Source organism: Labrus bergylta, chromosome 6 (genome assembly GCF_963930695.1).
Source record: "Labrus bergylta chromosome 6, fLabBer1.1, whole genome shotgun sequence".
NCBI classification, from domain to species: domain Eukaryota; kingdom Metazoa; phylum Chordata; class Actinopteri; order Labriformes; family Labridae; genus Labrus; species Labrus bergylta.
In genome coordinates, this window is record NC_089200.1 from 26483100 (window position 1) to 26501854 (window position 18755).

General features: G+C 39.6%; 2 protein-coding genes across 4 annotated transcripts in view; one reads left to right on the forward strand and one right to left on the reverse strand.

Annotated features, from left to right (window-relative positions):
* Positions 1-364: 364 nt before the first annotated feature.
* Positions 365-7359, reverse strand: LOC109982358 (large ribosomal subunit protein uL18A). Its single transcript, XM_020631540.3, has 8 exons — positions 7221-7359; positions 6654-6723; positions 6447-6562; positions 6018-6152; positions 5703-5905; positions 3416-3593; positions 774-862; positions 365-526 (listed from the first exon to the last, which is right to left on the reverse strand). The coding sequence occupies exons 1-8, from the start codon at positions 7221-7223 to the stop codon at positions 427-429; spliced, it is 894 nt and encodes a 297-aa protein (XP_020487196.3). The 5' UTR covers positions 7224-7359; the 3' UTR covers positions 365-426.
* A 4350-nt stretch (positions 7360-11709) lies between these two features.
* The window catches only part of evi5b (ecotropic viral integration site 5b), a 40271-nt gene continuing 33225 nt past the window's right edge, over positions 11710-18755 (forward strand). The window contains exons 1-2 of one of the 3 annotated variants that reach the window (XM_020632078.3): positions 12631-12843; positions 13833-13863. The gene's annotated coding sequence lies outside the window, so the exon portion shown is untranslated. Of the gene's footprint in view, positions 11852-12630; positions 12844-13832; positions 13864-18755 lie in introns of those variants that run through there. The other 2 variants (XM_065956074.1, XM_020632069.3) reach the window with 2 other exon arrangements.

Genomic DNA, 18755 nt, shown 5'->3' on the forward strand with positions numbered 1-18755 from the left:
TGACTTAAGTTCAGTTTTTTTTTTCAATTAATTAAATCTATCACATTATGAACAGTTAAAAAGTAAACTAATATTTAAATAAAATTATACATGAAGTTTATTGTTTTGACTTTTAGTCCACCAACAGTTTGAGAGGATTTTCTAACAGAGCCACAAAAGATCAAACGTGTCAAATTAAACCTCCATCACCTTTTCTTCTAGCAGCGACTACTTCAAATGACCCAACAGTGGAGAGCCAAATGAAAGCTTTGTGTTGAGGTAAACAACTATGCATGACCTAAGTGTATTTTATGACACGCAAAAGGGCCAATGAGCCACTGAAAAAAGGGTCAGTGCAGTATGACAAAGCACACAAGAGGGTCAGTTTCTTTTTCGATAGATTTATTAGAACAAACGATTCTGCACCAGGGAACAGAGCCGAACATCTTAATCTGAATTCTCCTGTTCCTGAGCCCGGAGGAAGCTGGCCTTCTTCTGGGCGACGCGGTCTTTCCTCTGTTCCAGAGAGAGCTTGGCACGGTTCCACCTGAGTCACACAGCAAGAACAATTAGCATTAGCACAAGTTCAAAAGATCGGTTTGTCAGATGTTTCAAGTTATTTTGTACCTTCCAGGTGCCTCAAACAGCCCCGATCTGCATTCCTAAACACACTACTTAGTAATATGCTCCTCACACAGAGCTGCAGTAATACCCTCAGTCAACAATCGCTGCAGCTTTTAACACTTCATTTGACCCTGGAACAATCAGAGCCCCTTCTAAACAACGTTTCTCACCTCTTCTTCTTGATTTCTTTTTGGGGCTTCTTTTCATGGACTGGGTTCTCTCGGATGGAAGCATGAGCCTTCTGGTACATACCCTCAATCTGAAACAAAGAAAATACAGTCAACTTCATGTCTGTTTTTTATTTCAATTCACTCTTCACATTCACCAGCTGGATTATGAAAAATGCTATTACCCAATACAGCATTTTGGCTGATATATTTGTAAGATCCAGTTATGTTCAGGTTGAATACGAGAATTTTAGTTTAATTTATCAAGAAAATCATGTCTTAACATTTCCCTTTTACCATCTGCTCATCCTACATCATGATCTAAGACCCTCAGTGGATGTACCATGATGCATTTGACTGAACTATTCCTGAGATGCAGTTTTCATAATGTTAAGACGAGCAGCTCTTTTTTTTTTTTTTTTTTTTAAAGGGACTGTGTACAATATTAAACATAAATGTTGGATGGTACAGGAGTCAGCTTAGAGCTAGTTCACATCTGCAGTCCCTCTGCAACCAAGCATTCGTTTTCTCTACAAAACCTGAGTGTTAAACCCCATCCATCTCCTGTTCCAACAGTCGTATAACTTAAATACAACATTCAAAATGCAACCTGACGTTGATGTTTGGACTTTAGGTCATTATTAATAAGGTCACAATAATTAGAAATCCATATGGCGCAGCAAGAAGTTCAGCCAGTCTCACAGATGACTGGAGTAGATTCTGAATTATGTACCGATTCATAAATACACTATGAATCCAGAATCAAGAATATATTCTAATCGAATGTTGAGACACCTAAAGATTCCCAGCCATTATGTAATGTACAGGACACGATGCTTCGGGTGATTGAGAAATGCAGACATCACTCTGCTTGTCCTGAAGTGAAACAACACTTTTAAGCCCCGTCTGCTTTACATTTAAAACATCCAAACAGCTGGGTAGACGGTGGTGGTTCAGTTTGTTCTATGAAATATTCATCTCGAGACATAAAACAGTCTTTAATACCTTTAGTCACACCTGTGCACAATGTGAATGTTGTACAAAAAGGCATAGCAGCTCATGAATTCAGTGAATACCATAACATTATCTCAAATTGTACCCAGCTTAGATCAGTATTGTATTAGTATGAAAAACTGTCTGGCTCACACAAACCATCAGAACTTAATCTCAAAACTTGAAGAGTATCTAACTGATGTGTCGTGAAGCATCTACAACTCAAACCGGATAGAAGGTGGGATGTAACTTCGTGTAAGATGTGACTAAGCTTTTTAGTTGGACAAAAAAATAAATAAATCAGCAAACGCCCCCGAGTGCAGGATGAGTCAGACATTTGAAACTTTTTACAGCAGAAAATACGGTAATGTTGATGAAATTTTTTTTTTAATATTTGACAGATTAACATTTAACACAGGAAGGCTGCATTAAAACTTTCAAAATAAAGATAAAATCTCATAGGGACTTTAGGTATATGTAGAATTTGGTTGCTAATGTTCACATTAAAATATGTAGATTCATTAAAAATGGACTAAACCCATGTTATATATACTTTATTGTTGATTACTTCTATTGTGTCAAGTATGTCCAACAGTTCTCAAAGCCAGAGAAGTCTGTAATTCTATAGTTGTAAAGGTCTGTGTCTTGTTGGCAGCCGCCATGACAGACACAAAATGTTTATTGTTGCCAAGGAAACACCGGATGTTACGTCAAAGACCGCTGCGTAAGGAAATGGGAGCTGCTGCTGAAAGCTGCCATACTGTTGCTGTACGTGCGGCTGTGATAAAAACATGTAAATTATACTCAAACATCGTCGGTAAACACATTCTCTTCACAGAGTTTGTTTTTTCACCTGGGAGAGGGGCAGGCGAGTAGCAGAGAGAATCACTCCCATGATTCCCTGCGAGCCTTGTCATCTTTTGTTAGCGTTTTGATTGAGAGCCACCTGGCGGCGTATTTTAAATACTGTGCATTTAAATTGTAAATTGATTAAAACAAATAAATTGTACTTATCAACACATTATTTGATTCACTTAATCAAAGATGATTGTAATTTAAACTCAGCTTAGCCCTCGTTATGGCTGAATTCCAGCTGATTAAGTTACTCAAGATTTATTTTAAATAGTTCAGGATGTATAATAATTCAACAGCAATCATTTAACAAGTTTATATTTATGATAGTGTTTCCTTTCTGACATTTCTTGGTGAGCTTTCCGTGCAGCCTCCTAATATTGTATCCCACTAGGTTGATGTGCAATGAGGCAGAACATTATCAGGAGAATTCACCTCGAGTGAGTGGAAAGGGGTCACAAAGTTTATTTCCTGCGATCGGTGCACGACCATAGACCGTCTGCACGTGATCAGTATGATCACCGTTCACTAAACTCCTGCATTATATTTACCATGGGGCAGCAAGTTATTCTCACCTCTTTTAATGGTGATTCTGTCAAACGACATATCGCATTGATATAAAGAAAGTAGATAGTGCAAATGTGAACACAGATTTCGGAATCCTAAATGTCGCCTGTGAGATTTGACACTTAACACCTGACGGTCTGAATGTCATCACTCATGATCCAAAATGTCCCTGACCACACCTGTTGGAAGACAATGTCTGATCAGTACAATAAACGTGGTTAAATAGGACTTACCGAATCAGCGGTGACGCCATTCTTGATGAAACGGGAGAATTGCTTCTTGTAGGCGTCCTCGTCCTCCTCCATCAAGTAGCTCATGTACTCGGACACGTTGGTGCCCATGATGTGCTTGCGGTGGACCTCAGCGTTGAACTCCTTGCTCTCTGGATCGTAACCAGGGAAGCGTTTGGTGCTGTGGACAAAAGAGAAGAAAAGGTCAATTAAGGACAGGTTACGTGGAATATGTCACAGAGTAATACACCTCCAGGTAAGTGCCGAGGCGGGATTCATTTCACACAGCATTGGAATTTTCAACTCACTTAGCAACGGACCAGAACGACAATTTCAGCCTTTATAGCAATGCTGCGTGTAGTTCTACATATTTACAGTATATACTACAGAGTCAACGAGAACATACTGGGTTAAGAAAACAGCAAATTTGTCTTTTAGCGTTCAAACATGCAGCTCAAAATGTTACGGTGTTTTCATGAGTTATGTGAGTATGTGAAAGGGGCTTTTTGATGTAGGCACACAGAGATGTTGTCAACGTCTTTTTGAGCTTATGATTCTATAATTGGTCCGTTGTGTTTGTAGCTATTCTTTGTATTATGTTTTTAAATGTGAAGGTGCTGCTGTCTTTGACAGGACAATCTGGGGAAAAAAAAGTAGTTTACTCTCAACAAGATATTTGATTCTTGAACTTCTGTTTCAAACACATTTCACAGTTGCAGTCAATACTCATTCAAGTGTAAATAAACAATGGCGGACTCCCACGTTCTGTTTGTGCTGCCATTTATTGAATTGAACACTTCTCCAGGAAAGTGTAGATTTACTGCACCATCACTTTGATCAGCAGATGTTCCAAATACTGAATCCACCTACACGCAAAGCAGCCGTAAGACGATTAGCCACTACTGTATGTTTACACGGCAACAATGTACAAAAAGAAAGGAATGAGAATGTTTCATTATGGAGGTCACACCGCAAAATACTAGCCTTACATGTACACTAGTGTTTCTAGTATTTTTTGTGGATTCACATGCATGTTTGTTATCAAACCGTGTTGCCTCTTGAAGTACAATCTATTTTCACTTTGTGGAGTTTGCTCTCCTACTAGCGACAGCACGGTAGTTTAGCTCTCAGTCTGCAGTTGAAGTTGAGTATGAACACAGCCAGCAAGTCAAGCTGTCCACCCCTGCTGGTCTCTTGTTTTCATTAAGCAAGGAGTCTTTCAATTTAAAGAGAATAGCTGTTGTAATGCTGCAGCTAATGGGGATCCCAATAAACAAAACTAAAACTCCACCAGCTGCACTTACTGAACATCATACCAGGTCATAGTCATGCATTCTTTAAATGGATGATTAATAAAGACAACTCTTCAAAAGTGACCCAGCCAGCCTGGTCTGCGTGTCTGCATGCTTGATCAGTGACCCTATTTAACCTCCTCCACAGTTCAGGTGTCCATGATTCGCAGATCAATGAAGAACATGGTGTTGCAGTAGCCTGTAATTAATAGGCCTCCTACTGCTAAGTCCCTCTGCAGAGTCTGAAAGTAAACATGGCAGCTCGTTGTGCCGTGTAGACCGGCCATACGAAACGAAAGAAGCAAGTCTTTTGAAATACATCTTAAACGGACTTTCACACTGAAATGGATCATAGTGTTAATATTTCAAACACTGTTTTGTCTTCTGATCACTCTCAGCCTGTCTCTCATGAAGGTTACAGCTGGTGGTTGCGTGTGACATCACTCAGTAGCTTCATGTTAGTAACATTACATCCTACTATTCTGTTTTTTGTAAACTTAGACAAACTCTGTTACGTATTCGCTTATCTTTATGGGGTTGCAAACTAAAACAGTTGCTTTGTGCATTGGAATCAATGCACGCAGCATTAGGTGGTTGTCTATTGCAGTGGTTCTCAACCGTTTTGAGTCATGCCCCCCCCAACAAAAAAAGCTTTGTTGTTGGTCTCACATTAACAGAGAAGCCGCATATTCACAACGTCACACGCTGTGTGTGCACGACTACGTGTGTGTACGTGTCACAGACGCATTAACAAACAAATTCACAGACTGAGTCACCAATATGAACGTACAAAGACATAACGCCTGCAGAACTTCTTTACTGGGCCTCTCTACCGGCTTTCTGTACGTCTCTTCATTTGTGAACTGTCCAGCTAAGGCAAAAAATGCACAAAACATCTCTAAAACAAGAAAACAATTCCAACCAAATATAAAAATAAATAAAAAAACATCTCTCTTATGCAACTCACACCACACGTAGCACATCAGATCCGACATTACCTGTGTGGGATGGACAGACCTCCATCCACGGCCCCCTTCAGAGCACCGAACACCTTGTTGCCTGTGGTGGTTCTTGCAAGTCCAGCATCCAGGTAGCAGGTGAAGGCACCGGGCTGACCATCGATGCTCTCAACGTTGAACTCGTCGCCTGTGACCTCGACCTGGCCTTCATACACCTTGTCCAGGCCAAACTTGTTCAGCAGCTGCAGACAAGACAAGTAAACACTGAAAATCAGCAACCAAGAAGTGCACTCAACGTGACCTCCTTCGCTTTCACAGTGTCCTAACTCACTTGATCTTCAAGTCTATACTTACTCTGCGAGCCAGCAGCAGACCAGTGCAGTAGGCTGCTGCGTAGTTCGTCAGACCCACGGAGATACCGTATTTTGGCAGCTCGTGTGAGTATGCTGCACACACAATCATGTCACCCTCAATCTTGGCATAAGCGATCTGCAACACAACGAGAGAGAGAGAGAGAGAGAGAGAGAGAGAGTCATGAATTGACTCTGATTGAAAGCTCTGATGTACGTGCTGCAACAGTAGAGGAGTTGAATTACATCTCCAACAAGTGAGAACACTTCACATCTTGATTGGATGTTGAACAATTTAATTCATATTGAATTGTCTGAGCTACATGCCAGCAGGTATGTCGGTCTCTTACACTCTTATAACTCACTGATAGGAGCAATGGAGCCCACCCCTCTTACCTTTGGAACAACACAGATTAATCTAAACGTTGCTCACCTGGCAGACGATGTCCCTGTTGGAGAATCGGACGATCATCCGGTACTTGGGTGTGTTGTACTTGTTCTTGTCTTGAACAACCAGGCGCTTACGAGCAAAGAAGTCAGTCTTGCCCTCTGAAAAGATCAAACACATCGATTACCTCAAGATATAACAAACAATACACCTAAATGGTGGCAACAGGACGACTGTCACAGGTGGTCTTACCCCTCCTCCTCCTGAATTTGACCTGATACCTCTTGAAGTAGGCCTTGTTCTTCACCACTTTAACAAAACCCTACAGGAAGACATGCACAGGGTCAGCATCAGAGACTACACAGTTAATAACAGTGGCTGACTTCAGGTGAGTTTCCTGTGTTGCAGTGTGGAGCTGTCACTGTCACGGGGTAACGCTGGACCCGGCTAACACCAGCTAGCTCATCAAATGGAAACGAACGACAAGAGTTAGCATTCTGCTACACAGGGTTTACGATCAGCTAACAGGCTAATGGTAAGTGGAATTAAAAGGAAAATCAGGGGATCCTAACTAAGGCAAAACACACGTAACATGCTAATGAAGAAATCAGAGCAGAGCCCTCTCCAGACAGGAGGAAGCAGTGAGTTTGTGAAGGCAGCCATTAGGCCACGTTTGAACGGAACCCGGGTGAGCATTAGCTGGAGTTAATCTAACTTCATCTGAACAGCAGCAGCATGTTTTCACACGTTTGACACACCGCAGCACACAATGTATGTCGTAGGTACAAATGGAGGCGGATATTGGGGTGGATTACAAACCATTTTGCAGTCTTTTTGTCTCCTTATGAAGGAGCCCGGAGCCAAAGACTGGGGCTTGACTCCGCTGCACTGGAAAAAGGAAGTTCGACGTGCGCATGCGCCGTAAATAGCGTGTCACAGGATGAGCCTCCGAGACGCCATGCTGCAGAGGATTCACAACTCTGCCCCCTATCGACCTGGGGCGGACATTTATATATAAAAAATAATACTTCTATTCATTTTTAAGCAGAAAAGGCTCTAACTGAGAATCATATCTGACCATGATACCCTTCAGTAGTCATTTTGCCATTTCACATCTACATCCGCTGCATGGTTTTTAAATGTTTGACACCGCAAAACATCCAGCCACAAAGGCCTATAAAATGGATTGCATTCATTAGCATCAACCTGTCTCAATAAAAGAACACGTTTCCTTTTTAATCTCATTAAGACAAATATATTCAGTGTTTTTATTCCCTCATACTGTCTAATCATTTTCCACGTGTCTTTACTTTATACTTCATTTCAGACCCATAGGTCCATGTCATCACTACAGTTTACAGTTTGTCAGTCAAAAATGGGAGGAGAAACCTTCACATTAATAACGTCATTCAGTCTAAACTGGTCACCATGATGTATTTTAGCGTATTCAATGGGTGAATTTGATTGGACATAAGGTCAAAGGTCGCTTTTCATGGTTTATTTTTCTCACACAACAACAGGCAATTCCCGAGGAGACTGAAGGGTGCTGCTGGCCTGGGCTCCTCAGTCCTCACATCAGGTGTGTGCAGTTGGTAGTGTCCTCTCATCCTGCACAGATTGGTACCACAGCTGTTCTGCTGCAGACAGGAAATGACTGCAACATGTGGGGAAGTCAGCGAAGAGGGTTTCCGGCATTAGTCTACCCATCAGTGACATTTACACCAGCAGGTGCAGGAGCAGGGGCGCGGCAAGATAATGTTGGACAACTCCTGGCATAATTGCTCAAACCACACCCCCATTATGCGAAAGACAATTATTAGCTTTCATAACTTTAACTTTGTCTGAACAGATGGCTCTGCTAAACTCTTAAAGCTACCTAAACACTCTCTTGACGCTTGACATGTAAGAAAATCATCACAGCCAAGTTATTCTGTTTAAAGACCACACAGCTACTTAAAAAGTGGAATAAAAGAAAAATATAAAATATATTGCAGTTTAAATAAATATTAATGAATTAAGCTATGTGCTAAAATCACATTTCTACCAGTGAAGGACATAGCTTGCATTGCTCTTATTGCAATATGTATATTTTATATGATTTGTACAGTATATAGCTCCTACGTTTTTATTTTCTTCTTACATGATGAGATTTACAGGGCGGGATGGTATATACACTGATTTGATTTATTTTCTGTAAAAATCACAATATATATAAAATTTACAAAATAAAAAATAACACCTTTCTGTCATTGGGATTGTCTTTAAGCATGTTTATTTATTTAATCAGTCCCAATGAATTGATGATCTTTCAACCCTACCAGATTTTAAAATCCTATTTCAAGCATTGCATAAAAAGAGAGGGGGCCGTTAAGCGATACAGAGGTGGCCTTGAATGTCTTTTTTGCAATAAAAATAAAATCAGAAAATAGAAATAAAACAGATATTTTTTATCCCATGTGAAGACAGTCTTCTCTTATGGCGACGGCATTATGATTTAAAATGAGGAAAAAACAATTGATTTCATATTTTTAAGGCCCCTGTCATTCACGGACTCTTCCCTACTTCTCCCCCATACGATGCTACTCCTCCACAGGGGTGGGTCAAGGTTTTTTCGACTGGGGCTCTGACTTATGCAGGGTGGCATATGTTTGCACACACATGATTGAATTTCATTTATTTACCTATCTACTTCTAAGTAACAAAAAATCATGGTGACATATAAATCGTCATAGCTTTATTTTAGAACTCAAAAATATGATGTCCAAAGTCAAAAATAATTGCATGCAAACTGTCCAGGAGTTTGAAGGATTGAAATAGATGTGCAAGGAAACATTTACAACTTAAAACACTAGAAGATTAGAAAAGATGCTACTGCTAGCAGCCTGTTGAAACACAGTCCACATTGTGGATTTTAACATTAGTCCCACCTCTGACAAGGCACATAGATAATCAGAGTTATGGATTTTTGGGGTGGCCACCCCTCTGGACACACCTCTGCTCCTGCAGCATTAAGGACCCACCTTTTTAACAAAGCCTTCTGCTTGTGCTTTTAGTTTTGTTAGTTGCTTCGTTGATTACATTTGTTTTTATTTCTATTTTGTTTTTCTTCCTGTAGCACTTTGAGATTGTTTTGCAAAAATGTGTTACAAATTAAATGTATTATTATTATTATTATTTCAGCAACAAGGCAATACATAGAGCTTCACACACAACACCAAAAGCATCATGACAAAGAGAAATAGAAACATTCAAATAGGAAATGTAGAATTAAAAAATCACTAAAACATGCAACTAATAATCACAGAAACAATGAACTCTGAAAATGTGTCTGTCATCAGCTTCAAAGAACCACCGTGCACCAAAGAATCAGGAGCTCTGAAGTCACTGACCACAGAGTCTCACCGTCCTGTCAGACACAGATTCACCTGCTGGTCTAATAGAAATTAAGTTTAACAATCCACCTCAGATTGTCTTCCAGAGGATTTAGGCTCCCAGTGTGTTCTGTCTGTATTGAGTCACAGCTCACAGGCTGGCACAGACATCCAGTTACCCCCCCCCCCCCCCCCCAAAAGCAGGGGCACCACACACTGCCCAACTTTCAGCAATTGCAACTTAGAATGCCTAGAATTTGTCGGAAAACTTAATAAAAAGTAATTAATTGAAATAAAAAAGCAAAGTTCTTCTTTTTTATTGTTCAGTTTGTGTTTATACTTTCTTTTATTGTATAAAGTTAATGTTTTTACTATCATATTTTTGTAACTTATATTATTGCTCTTTTTTATTATTGGGACCTGAGTACCTAATTGCAGTCCTTTTCATGTAGCTTCATACATTGTCTGGAATGACAATAAACCTTCCTTGTATAAAAGATGTGTATTTTTCCATGTTCTAGCTGTGAAGTCAGAGCATCACATTTGCATAATGATTTGTGCAGTTAATCTGCCACACAAGCCCACATCAATAACATGCTGTTGAAATAACAAAAAGGTCCTAAACCTAAGACCTCAATGTAAAAAAAAACAACGTCTATTTAGGGTCAGTTACACTGAAGGGTTTGAAACCTCTTTCATAAAATGTAATCCTACCTTCTCCTGAAATGATTCAGAGTGTTAAGTAACTAATAGCATGGGAGTGTATCTGGGTAAATGGGTGTGACAGAAAGCAATGCTAGTCACAGTTAATGAGTAATGTTGTCAAGTTTATATTTGGTGCACCTGCCACATCATGATACTGGCCTTTAACTCACCCAGAACACAGCTGGTGGAACAAAGATCAGCAAACTCACAATATGTTCACAAAAAAATATTTTCACTTTTAACTTTCCAAAGTTTATAAGTTAATTAATTAATTATTTCTCATTTTATTCTTTATGGGTGTGAGTGGCTCTGTGATTTCTTCTAAAACTATACGTCATGACAGAGAATGATTACATCACTGTGTGTATTGCCTTTTTTACGCCATTATTTAGAGACAGGGCAGTGGAAAGAGTTAGAAATCAGGGAGAGAGAGAGAGAGAGAGAGAGAGAGAGAGAGAGAGAGAGAGAGTGGGGAATGACCTGCGGGAAAGGAGCCACAAGTCGGATTCAAACCGGGGTTACCCGCTTGGAGGACTACAAACTCTGCGCCCCTTTTTCTTGATATTTTGACCTTTTTTTCTCTGGGTTTTGACTTATTCTCCAAATAGTATATCAACTTTATTCTTGACCATTTCCCCCCTTGTATGTCTGCTTTATTCTAGACATTTAAAAAAATATTTTTCTCTTTCTCTTGATATTTTGACTATTTCTCTACATTTTGACTTTTTTTCTTTGAAGTGATAAATGAAAAGAAAAACTTCCTCCTGTCATTATTTATGTCTGATGTCCGGCCCTAATCCTCCTCCATAGCTGAGATTATTGTGACAGGGTATATCACAATGAGCGGCCGACAGTCTCTGCGTTGCTGCTAACTTGAGCCTGTACGACCTCATCTGCTTTTCAGCCTCTTATGAGCACAGGAGTGTCAGATGAACAACAAAAGACATGCGTCACTGCTCACATGTGAAACCAGAAAAGTAGGTTTTATGACAGTTTGGTATGTAAATCAAGGTCGTCTGCTTCGTCACATTTTCACTGGAGTTATTTTGCGCTGATGTGATAACTTGATTGTTGGTTTCTGTTGACTTCTCTTTAAATGAAAGTTGGCTGTGAAACATACCCTTTGTAGCATTTTATAGATTTTAACTTTGTTTCCTTTTTGCCAAATCTTTATTTAGGTTTGATTTATTTACTTTGGACTAAACCATACGGACTAAACCGGCAGGGTTTTTTTTTTTTTTTAAATTGACCATGGTATGTTTTGATATTTCTCCACAGCCAACATGGACTAACTAAAAGACCACTGAGACAACCAATTTTCAACCTTCAGTCTGGTCAAACAGAAGAATTATATCTCTCAGCAATGAACTCCAGGTAAGTTATGGAGATCAGATAGATAATCTTACACTAGAGAAGTACAGGAAGCTTGAAACTCTTTTCTTTGACTTACACACTCATGATGTCCTGAGCTGTAGGCCTATATGGTCTCTTTATAAACTATGTATTTTGTTAAAGTCTCTGACCAAGTTAAACACAAACTAAAAGTAAAGAGGTCATTTGTATCATGGTGACATTATACTTAACTTTCAAGATGCTACTTTTTTTTACCTCCTCCTTTCTTAACACACTGTGTTTATTTTTCTGACATTTTTTTGGTCAAGTGCCGCCAATTATCATAGTTCAATAACAACCTACATTACGCTGACCTCACCCCCTTGATTACCATACAAGCGAAGCACTCCCTTTTTAAATAATTTTAAGCGCTCTCATTATGAGAAATTGCTTGGTCTTTCTTTTTTTTTTCCTGCAGTGGGTTTAATACCAATAACTCTGTTTCTGTTTAAAAATTATGATGATTCAGTCCTGAATTCAACATAAGGTGTTCAGCAGTGAGATAAATAATTACACCTCTGCTTGAGAAAGCTTCTCATTTCCACAATACACTTACATTTATTTTTGTTTATTTAGAAAAACTTCATTTTCATTCTTCTTCTAAATCTGAAAATGAAAAACTCTTAGACCTGCAGTTCCACACCTCAAACACTTGGTGGCAGTGTTTCCTCGTGTCTAAACTGAAGGCGCATGCGCCGTGCGATGTAAACACTTGGTAGGCCGCCACCGTGTGTCTGAGCTCCGCAGACATTTGTGTACACGTATCACACATTACACGGCTGCATGGGCTGGACCGTAGAGTCAATGGGAACTAGCTAACTAAGTGGAAACGTAGCTATGCTAACTTGGATGAGATAGCTAATGTATTCAGCCGAAGTGTTTGAAAACACACGGTTGTCTCATAAAAGTGGGACTTTACTTTCGTGCATGGGAAGCAGACGACGTTTGCTGCGGTTCCTTCAAAACGCTTCAAGGTAAAAAAAAGAAAAAAAAAAAAAAAGAAAAGATGTTCTTGTTTTTCGGGCTCCGTCTAATCACTGGGGTTGAACACTTTCTCGTAAAGACACCGCTTATTTTCTCTGTATCAGCTGAACTGAGTGGTATGACAATGTATTTTAAATGTAGTATCAAACTTCAACACTTTGCTTAGTCGCTATGTTATCTTTCAGCTCAGTTTGTTACTGCTGTCAAAGGATGTTTAGTGTTGATAAACTACTTCATATACTGTGCTGAGGACTCAGTTTACAGTAGCCTACAAACAACATGTAACATAAAGGAGAATTTGATTAATTTAGGCCTTGTGTTTATAGAAATGTTACCCCACTGTAGCCCGGTTTAACTCGCCAACATTAGAGCTTTCTGGGAGGAAAACAGAGCTGTTTTATTTCATGCTACATCTCCATTTCAGCTCACACCAGCGAGCCATACAAGGAGCAGAGACTCCTCCTGTCTGTTATCTATCAGTCCTCGGTTTAATAGCTGTAAGCTTAAATGCTTTTGATAAGTGAGCGCACAGTTTGCAGCCTTTCACTGCCCCGCAGAAGCATTTGCTGTGTCCATGCCAAAGGATATGTTTAACTCAAACTGCAGGGAAGTGACTTGCAAGTTGCAACAACAACACAGCTCTGCCACCAGGGATGAAGTGGGAGATACACCCACATAAGTAGGGAAATCCCATTTACAATATCCAGTTGATAATCATTTTGTGAGTTGTGAGTCAGTGGGATTATGTTGACTAAAAAGTTGTGAATCAATACTATATCTCAGAGCTTGTTGATCCAGTTAACTGGGAATGAATAGTCAGAGGCAGACCAGCAGCAACCACAATGTCAGTAATGTTGTATTAATGCATCCTATTAATCGCTGCAAGGAACCTGACCCTTACAGGATCCCTCGTTTAATCTCATCCTATTACTGTTTTAAAGCTGTGTCACCTAAATAAAGAATACTTTTTTTGTTTTAGCTTCAGCACACGACCCTATATCGGCCTGTGAGTGAGTACCCTGATATATTTTCTAAATCACTTTTTAGAAACCTCTTTTCACAAAAGGCTTTCCAGTCATTAAAACAACAGGAAAATACACAAAGCATAGCTGTGATGCATAGCTGTGATCTGAAGTATGGGGGGGGGGGGGGTAGTCAATACAACTACAACTACTTTACAATTTATAACGGATACAAAATAATTACAGAACAAAGCTTTTAATACTGGGCGTGCTTGCTATTTTAAAGTCCAGAGTAAAGGGGAAAAAAGAGAGGGATAGGCAATAAAAATAAAAAAAACCTTCAATGTGCTTCTCACATTAGTCAGTAAGTCGTATTCTGTGAGACAAAAGATGGCCGTGCCAGAGGATGCACATGTCAGTACTTGTTGCATTTATGACAAAAAGCTTCCCAAGCTTTACTCAGACCCCCTGCCTCAGTGCTGAGGAACAAACACCGCATCAGGAAGTTATAATACATCTGGGTTTGTTTTTTTTGGGTACTGGGAAGGTTGCAGAACTTATGCCTGCATTTCTTTAAGCCTGAATAAAAGGCTGCAGTATGATTGGGCAAAAGCAGAGAAGAAACTGTTAAGTGTCAGAATAATACGTGGCTGCGAGTGGAATAAGTGAGCTTTTCAAGTAACATCCCACATGCCAGTCACAGAAATAGACAATGCATTTTACACACAGTGAACAGAGTAGTGTGTAGCTGTAGTTTTTCATTGACTCATGCTCTCAATCCCACAGAACATACCAGCTAAGGCTGTGATTTATGTGTTGGCGTTATTGATCGAAACATTTACTTTCCCACACCACAGCAAGGCTACTTTTTGCAGTGCAGCTTTCTCAGGCCAAGTGTATAATATTAGCCTGTGCTTTGAGCTCTCATAATGAGGCTGTATACTGAAGAATAGCCTGCAGCAACACCATTGAAATGCTGATTGTACACTGGGAAAGTCTTCAGTGTTTAGAGTGAAAGGCCTTCGTACCTTAGTGTGAGTGTGTTATTGTAAGTCAGGACTGGGCTTTAATTCCCTCACAGAGCACATGGGCGGCTTTTTTCCCCTCAAGATGTGCCTGCTTTCTGCTGCTGGGCAAGACCACTCTGTTCTTCATTCATCCCACAGAGATGGCATGTGATTATAGAAGACGGAAACAGAGAATTTGTCTTATATTTTTTTTATTTATGAATAGGCCTACCATATATCCAAATGTTTAAGTTTTCATTTGTCCTTTTCTTCAGAGAATGCAACATTCTTTTAACCTGGTCTTTTAATTTTTTATTTTATTTTTATTATTATTATTTTTTTTTACATCTGCTTGAACTCTGTGCGCTGCGGTGAAGTCAATTTTGAATTTTAAATTAGGAGTAAGGAAGTGCTTCTCTGTTCTTCCTTTGGTCTTTCTCAGTTCCCCAATCGTCCTGCTTTGCAGAGGCTTTCTTCTTGTCTAGCTGCGTTTCATTAGCTATGCGCATTGCATCTCAGGACCCCTTTGAGGTCTTTGGCAAACAAAAGCAGAAACAATCTCTGTATCCAGGATTTATAGGGAAGCTTTGCTTCATTTTGCTGGGCTTACTACAAGGAATGTCTCCTAAGGCCACCTGGAGACTGGCAGCTCTCTACACATGGCCCTCGCCTGTCCTGAAACAGCTTATTAAGTTTAATGTCAGCTCATCTGTATTTAGTGTTGGAGTCTAGTGTGCCTTAGAAACGGCATAAAAGCATAATGAATCTTTTTAAACCACAGATACGGTTCACCATTAATGATGTTTATTTTTAATCAGCGCTCATCAGAGCACACATAAACAAGCCAGGCTTATTTCCCTCTGGTGGACTTCATGGTGTTTTGTCAACATGATCATCTCTTCTCAGCCCATTTATTTCTGCATGGCATCCCACATTGGAGATCAGTTTTTGAAGAAACCGTATTAAAAAAAAAGAGTTGGATATGGTGAAAGAAACAATCATGCAAAATGCAATTGGAGGACTGAAATCTTTCATGTCCTTCTGTTAGTGAGTTTGACGTATCTTTTCACACTGTTTAAAAAAAAGTAAAATGTTCTTGTCTTAATGAACTTAATTAGTTTACAGTTTTCTGTAATTTAATCAATGTGGCTGTTAGTAAGATTAGATTTTGTACATAATTTCTGCTGTTCATGGTCATGTAGTCACGGCTTGTTGATTTTATCAAATATGAGCTCATATTATTGTGAACCATTTGACTAAAATCTTTTACTTTTCTGCTGCTGATGTGGGAAATTTGTGCAGGTCAACATTTGAGTGAGTTTGCGCTGCATACAGCAGTTGAATATTCGTCTTCTGTGCAGCATAAAGACTTGTTTGTAACTTGTGTTGAGGTTGTAATTTTTGTTGATGACAGTCTGAGCTCATCAATGTAATCAGCAATTTTAAATGGAACATTATTATTGTAAGGCAGTGTTCTTTGGTGCATGTTTGGAAGAAAAATTACTAATCAAAAAGCTCTATTAGTCGTTTACGTGTCAGACAGTGACAGCATAGTATGAAAAGTAAATCCTACCACGTTTAATAACATTCATTCTGCAGTCAAACGCCTACGTCTAAAATCTTTGTAGAAGTAGAAAATATATCAAACTTGCTCAGATTAACTCTTTGACAATTGCAAGCAGATAAATTATTTTTAACAAACTCTAAATGCGCAGAACTTTTTCACTTTTTGTCTCACTAAGGAAGTGTCACCTCTTGTTTTTAGGTGTGATCCATGTTTGTGCAGGTGGCCTGTAGGGTGTACAGGAGGAGGATCTGTTAGTTTAGCTGTCATGTATGTCATGTTGTTGAAGGTCAGTAAATATGCGACTCTAAGTGACAGCACAGGAACAGGGTGTTGTTATAAAAACATTAAAAGTCTAGTCTACCAACTTCCTGTTTCTCTTCATTTCAGAACAGACTTAACGCATGTGATATGTAGAGAACCCCTTAGGTAGAGTGTGTTATAGAAATCAGACTTCAGTGTTTCCCTTAGGTTGGAGTTCTAGCAGCGGAGGTGAAGTGGAACAACGTTTAAGTTGTGTTCAATTTTCTTTCATTGTTCATTATGTATTATAAGAATTAAACATTTATTGGACAAAATAATCAACCAACATCCACCCTATTGCCTGGCGCGTGAGTAATGGTAAAAGACGAGAGGAGGGATAAGCCCAGCAGTGGAGGTCATATTTCAGCTGCTAGATGCATATAGGGGAAACGCTGGACTTTATGATACATCCTAATACTTCTCTAAATTCAGATTTACACGTACAGCAGTGTGTACATTATTATGTTAAGGACATCTGGGGTGTGAATTTTCTCTTAATTTAACTGTTTATTCCAACATATTTTAACCTTATTTAACCTGGGATGTTGCATTTGTCTTACAATGTTTTCACAAATGCACTCAACTCCAAGAAATGTTCAGGCTGAGCTGCATGTGTGAACCCAAACGCCCCGAGTTTTAACTCTGGCTTTTTTTCCTGCTAGACTTGCCTCTGGTAAAAAATGAGTGTGAAGTCGACAGGGTGAGCTGATGTGTGAACCCGACACGTGTGAATTATTCAGAATTATTCAGCAGGGGGTAGGTGACATTTAGGCGGCAGTAGGGACTTGGGTTGGGAACCGGAGGGTCACCGGTTCAAGTCCTGGTGCGGACCAAATATGGAAGTTGGTCTGGTCAGGTGCCAGATCACCTCCTGAGCACTGCCGAGGTGCCCCTGAGCAAGGCACCGAACCCTCTCCCCACCATCAGCTCAGGAGCGCCCGCTATGGGCCGCTCCGTCACCCTGGCTTCTCTCCATTAGTGCATGTCCATAGGATGCTGTTTCTGCATGTGTGTGTATATTTCAGCCTAAGTGTGTGTTCATGACTTACAGAGTGTAAAAACTGAAATTTCCCCTTGCGGGGATCAATAAAAGTAAATCTTAATCTTACATCACGTAACCAGTCTCATTGTCGTGCCCATATTGGAGCCGTTTCAAACTTTTCTCTGCTTGTTAGCATGATCTTTTACACTCTTGGTTTACACAGTGTAACATGGCTGGTGTAAGTCCTCGGATAGCTGGTGAGTTCAGATAGTTGACAGACATAATCTTTACTGTTGCCTTTTCCTACCCATCTTTAAATGGTTACATTCAATGAAAATTGAAACATCTCATTAAAATATCATCCATAAACCTCAGTTTGTTTGACTTTTCCTGACATGAAATATTTCTGGCAAACATATCCAAACTCTGAAGGAATAATAGAAAAAATAAGTGTTAATCACACACACAGAATGTAAATTCTGCCACCTGGGGTTCTCAATCAAAACCATAACTTTAATATTTTCTTTGCCCTTTTTTTGTCTTCTAGACGTACCTGAAAGTTGAAATTCAAGTCATTATTTGGTTTCAGCCATTAGAGTTGAAAAGACAATAACCTTGTTAGGTATTTTAGGTCACTAACTCTAATAATGAATCATCATCTTCTCTGTGTTACAGTCACTCTCTGTCTCCTTGTCTGCACAGGTGGGTTATGAAAGCTTAGCTAACATAATATCAGTCTGTAGCGTAGCACATTCCTACCAAACTCCACTCTAACCACAGTCTTTTCCTTCGCTCTCTTTGTTTCTCTCTGTTTCTTTTCTGTCTTTTGTTCTCTGTTGGCCCGATAGTCACAAAGAAAAATGACTCATGGTGTTTTACAGAGTGAAATGCATGCAATATTTTTTTTTTCTGTTGCCTGGTGGCAGTACCCAGACTTCCTGTCGAGGTGGAACTAAACGCTAGAGTAATTCCTTTTTTTTGTCAGGTGTAAGTTGAGGTGAATATCAGACTTTTTTTTATGCTGAGTGCAGAGGTTTACTTCCTCCACTACTCTGACTTCAGCAGGAGCCTTAAAGAAGTACTT

What these genes read in the sequence shown, in the direction of transcription:
- LOC109982358 (XM_020631540.3), bottom strand. An exon ending in GTCTGCTGCTGGCTCGCAGA is followed by an intron (nt 5,906 to 6,017) that starts GTAAGTATAGAC and finishes TCTTGTCTGCAG; the next exon opens with CTGCTGAACAAGTTTGGCCT. An exon ending in AAAGAAATCAAGAAGAAGAG is followed by an intron (nt 527 to 773) that starts GTGAGAAACGTT and finishes TGTGTGACTCAG; the next exon opens with GTGGAACCGTGCCAAGCTCT.